The following is an 8,016-nucleotide window of genomic DNA, read 5'->3' on the forward strand; positions in this document are numbered from 1 at the left end:
CAGCGTGCGGAGGAATGAACCCTCAACACGCGAGCTGTGTCTCCCTCAGAAGGAACTTCACGTATCGCCCATTCAACCATTTCAAAGTCGAGCTTTGGCAATTTCAAAGCTGCCACTATTGAACAAGTTGCCAAAACAAAATCATTCAGCTAAACTCTTTTTTTTTCCCAGGCCCTTTTTATTAAAGTTTCTTTTCACACAAACATTTGAAATGGAGAAACATTACCGACCCGTTAGCTAAAAGAACACCTAAGCAGCACACAACCTTCTTTACTGAGAATAAAAATTAGCATCTTAATATTAAAATATATCTGTGCCTCCTTAGACAACTGCCTTCCCCGGTTTCTGCAGAGGGTTTTTCCACAGCTAGTACAGAACAGAATGTCTGTAATGCCATCCTAAACCATCTCCTCTGAAGTCGGCAGAGCAGGTCCTTGCTTTGCCATTCTCACTCACCAGTGTAAGCTCTCACACAAGCATTTTTACTGCCTGCAGTTATGTCCAGGTGAGTAGGCACTTGGGAGACGTAGATTATATTTTTAACCCACACAAATGGCACAGCAAGGGTAACCAAATGTCTTAGTTCAGGGGATGCACAGATTAGTCAGTACGATACAAATTGTTTCCTTCTGCACACGCCACAATAAAATTAGATTTCTGCAAAGAATTTAAGGCTTCCTCTAGAGTTTTACCTCTCCAAAACAAGAGTGCATCTCTGCAGAGATATTTTCCATACAGTTTGATCATACTAACAGTATAAATAACAGGGATGGTTTATCAAACAATCCTGAAAGTTAGCCTCAGCTAAAAGAGCTGGTGTTAGTGTGTGGTGCTTTTAATCTGGGAACATCATATTTAAAAAAAATGCAAACACACCATACTACACCCTATCCACTGCTTCGGAGCTTTACAACCGACAGAGTTACTATAGGAACTTAATTCCTTGTGCCGTAGCGCTGAGACACTTGAACACAACCTGATCAAATGCCTTCAGGACTCTGCCTTCACACTGTGTGCAACCACTAGCTGCTAATGGCACGCACAAAGCTTGAAAAAAAAAATATCATTTTCAGAGGATTACACCAGACACAGAGACAGATATGCAAAAACAATGACACCAAAGGAATCAAAATATTCATGGCTCATAAAGCGTGGTAGAGAAGGAATGGCTCCAGCTCATCGCCTGCCTCTGCTTAGATTCTTTATAGCACAATGAATCAACATTACCCCCTTTAGAAAACGATCCTGAGTTCTGTTTATTTGGGGACAAATCCACCTAATCCCGCTCATACAAGCAAGCACAGCGACTTCAAGGGAGCTGCCAGTCTGGGAGAGGACAGCAGAATACGGCCCCTTTTTGTGAACAGTCCTGGGACTCTTCTGGGGTGCGACACAAAATCCATTATTAATGACACGCTAAAAGCTGAGCTAACATGGCACCTGCTCTGCCAACGCTGTCCTGCCCCGGCTGGCTCTATAACGCTTTCGCCCGAGCTGTGAGCAGAGGGAACGCCTGCAAGTCCCTGCTGCCAGGCCCTGGCATTGAAAATCATGAGCTGTCTCACCCCAACTCACAAAACCAGCCTAAGAAATCTGGGAAAAAGGCAGGGTCTTTCCTGCTCTGGGACTCTCCACATCTCCCTGCAACGGGCAAGGGCGAGGAACAGAGCCTTTTTGCTTCTTTTTACAGAAAAACCCTTCTTATTTGTCCATGAGAGCTGAGGACTCGGCAGCAGGGTGAGACAGCTCCTCCCTGGCCTTCACCCCGAGGGGTCGGGGCCAGCAGCAGCCGGTGGGCAGAGGCACTGCACGGAGAGCAGTGCCCACCAGCACAGCGTGCGTGCTGGGGGGACACGGCCCTCCTGCCCCACCTCACCGTGTCGGTGCTGAACCCCGTGCTTTGCAAACATTTCACAGCCAAACAGGTCCCTGGCCCTTTTTGCACCCATCCCAAACCCACGCCTCCGTTCCAAACCATACACACACACACTCCCCAGCTGCCCCTTCCCCATCCATGCCCCACTTTGGGGGGGCGGGGGGGGACGGGGGGGGACGACGACACTGCAGAGTGGCTGAGGGGGGCCCCTGACCTCAGTGGGGTGCAAACAACAAAGTGGGTTGCTCCCCCCTTCCCCATACTGGGTGCTAGCCCTGGATGGATGGACCCAGGGTGGGGGACCGCCTGGCTACCCAGGGAAAGCCAAATCCCTGGATCCAGGATGCTGGTTTTAAGTCCTTGCTATAAAGGTGGCTGGGGTTGTGCTGCCAGCCCAAGGAAGCAACCGTGGGGGCAGGCAGGAGGGCAGGTACGCCAGCACGGCCCGAGGGCCCCGGAGACCACCCGGAGCCGCTGCGGGGCCAGGAAGGCCCCCCCGCACCCAGCCCCAGGCGGGGCCGCTCCTCCGGGCCCGGAGATGCTGCATCCTGCCGGCCGCCCCCGGGACAGGGCGCCGGACCACCCCGGCCACAGCGGAGCCCCCCGCTCTGGGACGGCGTTTCGGGGAGCGACAGCAGCAGACGCCCCGCGGCACCCGTCCCGGGGGGCTCCGCCGCCCAGCCCTGCGCACCCGCGGAGCCTTGCGCACCCCGCGCCTCCCCGGTTCCGAGCAAAGCAGTAACGAAGCCGAGCCTACCGGCACGTTTCCAGGCCTGGCGCGGTCCGGAGCGACGCAGACGCGACCCAGGTGGGTGTCCAAGGAAAACCCGACGGCCCCCGGCGGCTCCGCTCCTCCTCGCCCGCCGCGGTGCGGGGCGGCCCCGCTCGCCCCCCGGGAAGGGCCTGGGCCAGCAGCGCTCCGCGTCCAGCCCCCGGGATCGGCTCTGCGCACAGCGAGAGAAAGGCTTCACAGCATAAAAGAAGCGGAGATCCGTGTCTGGCCGGGGTACCTCGAAGGGAACTATTTCAAGGGGCCAGGCCGGGCAGCGAGGAGCGGGAAACCCGCCAGCGCCGGGCTTGGGGGATGTTATTTTTCAGATGTGCAGCCCCAGAGGCTGCGATCCACCTTCCGCCCGTCCTTCCCTGCCAGATAAACCTTTTTCTGGGTTTTTTTTGGAGGGAGAAGAGAGTAGATTCGTTTAATTTTTAAAGCATGCAACGTTTCGCGGGTTGCTTGCCCGAGCGGACCCTGCGGCAGGCTGGAGGGGACGGACCGCCCCGTCCTCCCGCAGTGCCCCAAGTCAAGTTCAAGACAGGCCTGTCTGGGGTCTCTCCCGGTCAGCGGAGGTGCGGAGCCCGTGGTGCGGGTCTCTGCCTCCCCCGGAGCTGGGGTTAGCCCGCGGTAAGGTCCCTGCGCTCTGAGGGAGGATGCGGCTGCGGAGCCGGCCGCCCGGGCCGGCCGCGCTGGCGGGGAGCACCGGCCGCGCTCCGCCGGGGCAGGAGGCCGTCTGCATCCCCGCCGGAGCTCCGGCCGGCCCGCCGGGGCCACGGGCGTCTGCCGGCCGCCGGCGGCACGGAGGTTTGCGGGGGGGGCGGCTTTCACCGTCGCTCTGGCTGCTTGGGGCTCCTGGGCGGCGCCGGAGGAGAAGTTACTCGGGTGAGATTTCTCTGCTCGACCCCTTTTCTCTCCTGAGGACGGGGAGGCTTTTCTGCACCCTAGTCAGGAATAAAGACAAAAAAAAAAAAAAAACCCAACAGGCGATAACGGAGAAAGTCCGGCGCGCCGCGAAGTCGCCGCGGGGTCCCGCCGGGAAGCAGCCCGGTGGCGTCGGGGCCGGTCCTGCGCGGCTCGCCGGGCCCCGCAGCCCCGCGATGCATGCAAGGGGCGCCGGGCGCCGCGCCGCCCCGGCCCGGTACTCACCGTCGGGGCCTCCCCGTCGAGGCGGTCCCGCTGCCCCCGGCGCTCCTCTCCCTCGGCGGCGCCGCGCCCCGGGCTCCGTCCGCTCGGGAAGGCGGCGGGGAAGCGAAGCGGAGGGGCGGCGGAGGGCGGGGACAAAGGGACAGGAGGGAAAGCGGCGGCGAGACGAGGCTTCACCCGGCATCGCCAGCCCGAAAACGGCGGCCCGGCCCCGGCGGCAGCGGCGAACCCGGCCCGCGACGGCGCCCGCGGCTGCCCCCGTCCCCCGGAGGAGGTCAAAAACGGCTCTTTCCAAAACAATAAACTTTTAATGCTAAAGCAGTTATAACCAAAAGCTGTACAGAGTTGGAATTTTTTTTTGTTGTTTGCTTTTTTTTTTTTGTTAGAAAACAATTTTTTTCTCCCCCATAAATATTCTTCAGTTCCCGGCACTTTGTATCAATAATTAAATTACGAACGATAAATATGGCATCATGGATATGTATTTACAAAAAAAGTTATTACAAAAAGGCAACTGTTATACTAAACGTCACAATCTGGGTAGAATAAACACCACATCCTCATCCTGAAAAATACTGACCGACCCCATCAGACGAGAATACATTCACAAGTGTAATGCTTGGAGAGAGAGGAGAAAGAGGAGGAGAGCAGAGAAAGAAGCTAGAGAGGAAAGTTCAAGACATAACAGGACTTTGGCACGGTTTAAGACTGTAAGTTTAAACAATCACCACTAAGGCGAAGGAGAATTTTCATCCTCATGTCAACATCCCACCGAAAGAAGGAAAACCAGAACAAATTAAAAATAAAAAAAGTGGGGAATCGGAGGAAGAGGGACTGGTGCGGGGAGGAAAAAAAAAAATCAAAGAAACGACTGCGACTGCAAAAAATGACAACAAAAAAACCCCAAATCCAATCCTGAGAAAAGGACATGGCTAGTCCAGCGTCTGGGCTTGCAAAAAATAGTAATAATTATAATATAATAATAAAAGACATCCCCCCCCCCTCCGGATCCTGGCAGTTAACTAGGTGTAGCCCTATGCGGTCGTCGGTGTGGAAACTCCATTTCCGTGGGAGCGAGCTGCAGTTGGCTTGGTTTGTCCTTTTTTTTTTTCCTTGTTCCCAACACATTTGGTCCAGTCTCTGGCTGGGCGGCAGCTGCCTTCACACATACCACTCATTAAAATTGGGGGGCAGTCCAGGGTTGTGGCCGGGGTTACTCTGAAGGGCGGCCGGCGGCGTTTTAGTGGAGTCCTTACTGCCGGCGGAGCCCACCGCAGGGGGGGTGGAGGACTCGTACCCCGAACTGGCTGCAGGGGAAGAGTCCGACCCCTGGGATTCATGCACCTAAAACCAAGAGGCAGAGATGGGAGCGAGCTCGGGGTCCCCGCCACCCCGCTGAGCCGGGCTGGAATGCTCCCCCATGCAGGAGGGGCACTGGGGTCCAGCGCTCGGCCCCTGCCCGGCAAGCAGGCGGTTCATGCCTCGCCGGCCACCCCGAGCACCAGCGGCAAACGCCTGCCTCGGCTGCCGGCCACTTCGCCGCAGCGTCCCGGCGCGGGGGGCTGCAGCCACAGGCCAGGTTGTACTGGCACAGCCCTCCAGCCGCCAGCCACGCTCTGGAAACCGGGCAGCGTTTGCAGCGGTGGGAGCACAAAAAGAAACTCCGCCACTTCCCCGGGCTGTGCTCCAGCCACGGCCTAGACACCGGGGACCGCCTGGGCCGTGCCGGGAGCGTTGGAGCTCTGCGGCAGGCACCGCTCGGCTCTGCCCTGCCGCGGGGAAACGAGCCCTGAGCACGCCAGCGACTGAGCATCCCTGCTCAGGGAGGAAAGGGCTGGGGCGCAGGGGTGATTACCTTCATGTGTTTCCTAAGTGAGCTGGGGTGGGTGTAGGATTTGTCGCACACCTTGCAGATGTAGGGCTTGTCCGAGGTGTGGACGTGCATGTGTTTCTTCCTGTCGCTGCTGTTGGCGAAGCGCCTGTCGCAGCCCTCAAACTCGCACTTGAAGGGCTTCTCACCTGTGAAATTCAGAGAGGATGAAGGAGGGCCGTTCCCCTCTCCATCCCCGCCTGCCTCCTCCCAGGACAGCCTCTGCCCCGCTCACCCCACCTTGGGGATACGCAAGCACCCCAAAAAAACGGAGAAGGGGAAGATGGACAGCAGGGTTTGTTACGTGTCGGATAAATTCGGGTCAGCCTTTGTTACTTTTAACTCGCCTCCCGCCAGACCCGCGCCGTGGTCGGGCGGGGACGGCGGCTGGGCGAGCCCGGGGAGGGAGAAGACCCGAGATAAATTCAGCGGCTCGGACAGTTTTACGAGTCGTACTCGAGGATAGAAGCCAAAATACGTTTGCTTCCTGCCTTCCCCCTCGCTTCCCTCCACGCGGGCGGAGGCTGAAGGGGAGACGGGGCTGCAAATAAATACACTTTGACAAAAGTATCGCTGATTTAATTAGGAGAGACGCCGAGCAGGCCTGAAAATCAAATAAAGAGGAGCGGAAGTCACCGAAAATGAGCTTTCATTAGCACGTCCACGGCTCCCTCCGCAGAGGCGCGCAGGGGCCCGAGAGCGGCGGCGGGGCCGCGCACCCGCCCGCTCCCGCGGCCGCCGGCCCGTCCGCGCAGCCCCGCGGGAGGCGTGTGCCCGGGGGGGCCCGGGCCTTACCTGTGTGCGTCCGCTTGTGAATCTTGAGGTTCTCGGAGCGGGCAAAGATCTTGCCGCAGCCCGGGAAGGGGCAGGGGAAGGGCTTCTCCCCCGTGTGCACCCGAATGTGGTTGACCAGTTTGTATTTCGCCTTGAAGGACTTGCCTTCCCGCGGACACTCGTCCCAGTAGCAGATGTGGTTGTTCTGCTCCGGCCCCCCGACGTGCTCCATGGTGACATGGGTCACCAGCTCGTGCATGGTGCTGAAAGTCCTGTCGCAGCTCTTCTTGGGCCGGCTGAGCTGGCTCTCGTCGAGCCACTTGCAGGACAATTCTTGCTTGATGGGCTGGCGCATGTACCGAAAGAAAGCCCCGGGGCCGTGGTGGTGGTGGTGGTGGTGGTGGGCCGCCACGTTCATGCCCATATTCATGTTCATGTGGTTGTAGTTGTGGAACTGGGCGCCGGCGTAAGGGTCCGTGCGGGGGCTGGAGACGGCCCGGTAGGGATCCGGCCGCCCGAAGAGGTCCCCGCGCAGCCCCAGGTGCATCTGCCCGTTGTCCACATGCCCGTTGGGGGACGTGTGGCTCGGGCTCTGCTCGTGGAGCCCCGGGAAGAGCAGGTAGCCCGGGGTGTCCGGGATGCCGCCGGGGCCGTGCAAAGCGCCGGGGGAGCCGCCGAAAAGCCCGTGCTGCGCCGTGCCGGAGGCGGCGTCCGCGATGCCGGAGCCGCGGTTGCGAAAGAGAAAGTCGCGGGTGGAGTTGAAGGCGGCGGCCCCGCCGTAGGAGGGCACCTGGCCGGCGTGGTGGTGGTGATGGTGGTGGTGGCCCAGGGCGCTGGCGTAGCCCGGCGCCTGCGGCGTGAACGCCGAGCTCTGCCCGGCGGCGAGGTCGTGCGGGGCCGCGTTCAGCTTGAAGGCGGCGGCGGCGTGCGAGGAGTCCCCGAAGGGGCCCAGCCCCATGCCGGCGGCGGCGGCGGCGGCCGCGGCGTCGCGGCCCGGCATCTCGTGGTGGCGGGGCGCCGCGAAGCCGCCCACCCCCAGCGCCGGGAACTGCGGCCCTCCGTCCAGCAGCATCGTCATGGGCGCGGGGCCGTCGGCGCGGCGGCAGCCTGCCCCCCCCTCCTCCCGCCCGCCCCCAAAAAAGTACAAAACCACCCCAAAGCGCACCCCCGCCCCCCGCCGCGGGCAGGCGCGGCCCCCGGCCGCGGGCGGGCAGCGAGGCGAGCACCCCCCGTCCGACACAAAAACAACACCAAACCGGCCCCAAAAAGCCGCCCGCCCCCAGAGGCGCCCGCCCCCCGCGCCGGGCCGGGCCGGGCCGGGCCGGGCGGCGCAGCAGGGCGAGGCGCAGCGCGGCCGCGCTCCCGCTCGGCGCCGTCGGGGCACTGACGGGGCGCCCGCCCGCGCCTCGCACATAAACCAACGCCGGGGCCAGGCCGCGCCGCGCCAATGGGGAGCCGCCGGCCGCCGCGTCACCTGACCCGCCGCCCGCCGTCCCATTGGCGGCGGCGCGCTTGATTGGCACGCGCCCCGCGCCGCCGGGGGCGCTGATTGGGCGCGGGCGCCTCGCAGGTAAAACG

At 60.9% G+C, this 8,016-nt stretch overlaps 1 protein-coding gene across 1 annotated transcript; it reads right to left on the bottom strand.

Annotated features, from left to right (window-relative positions):
• Positions 1–4,955: 4,955 nt before the first annotated feature.
• Positions 4,956–7,516, bottom strand: ZIC3 (Zic family member 3). The gene is made up of 3 exons (XM_072877086.1): positions 6,460–7,516; positions 5,650–5,813; positions 4,956–5,138 (listed from the first exon to the last, which is right to left on the bottom strand). Exons 1-3 carry the CDS (start codon positions 7,514–7,516, stop codon positions 4,956–4,958), a joined length of 1,404 nt encoding a protein of 467 aa, XP_072733187.1.
• Positions 7,517–8,016: the final 500 nt, after the last annotated feature.

This window comes from Ciconia boyciana, chromosome 12, assembly GCF_034638445.1.
Source record: "Ciconia boyciana chromosome 12, ASM3463844v1, whole genome shotgun sequence".
Classification (NCBI taxonomy): Eukaryota; Metazoa; Chordata; class Aves; order Ciconiiformes; family Ciconiidae; genus Ciconia; species Ciconia boyciana.

Excerpts from the sequence above, each read along its gene's own strand:
- ZIC3 (XM_072877086.1), bottom strand. The coding sequence starts at position 7,516 with ATGACGATGCTGCTGGACGGAGGGCCGCAGTTCCCGGCGCTGGGGGTG. Across the intron at positions 5,814-6,459 it reads TCACAAGCGGACGCACACAG|GTGAGAAGCCCTTCAAGTGC; the intron begins GTAAGGCCCGGG and ends TGAATTTCACAG. Across the intron at positions 5,139-5,649 it reads CACTTAGGAAACACATGAAG|GTGCATGAATCCCAGGGGTC; the intron begins GTAATCACCCCT and ends TCTTGGTTTTAG.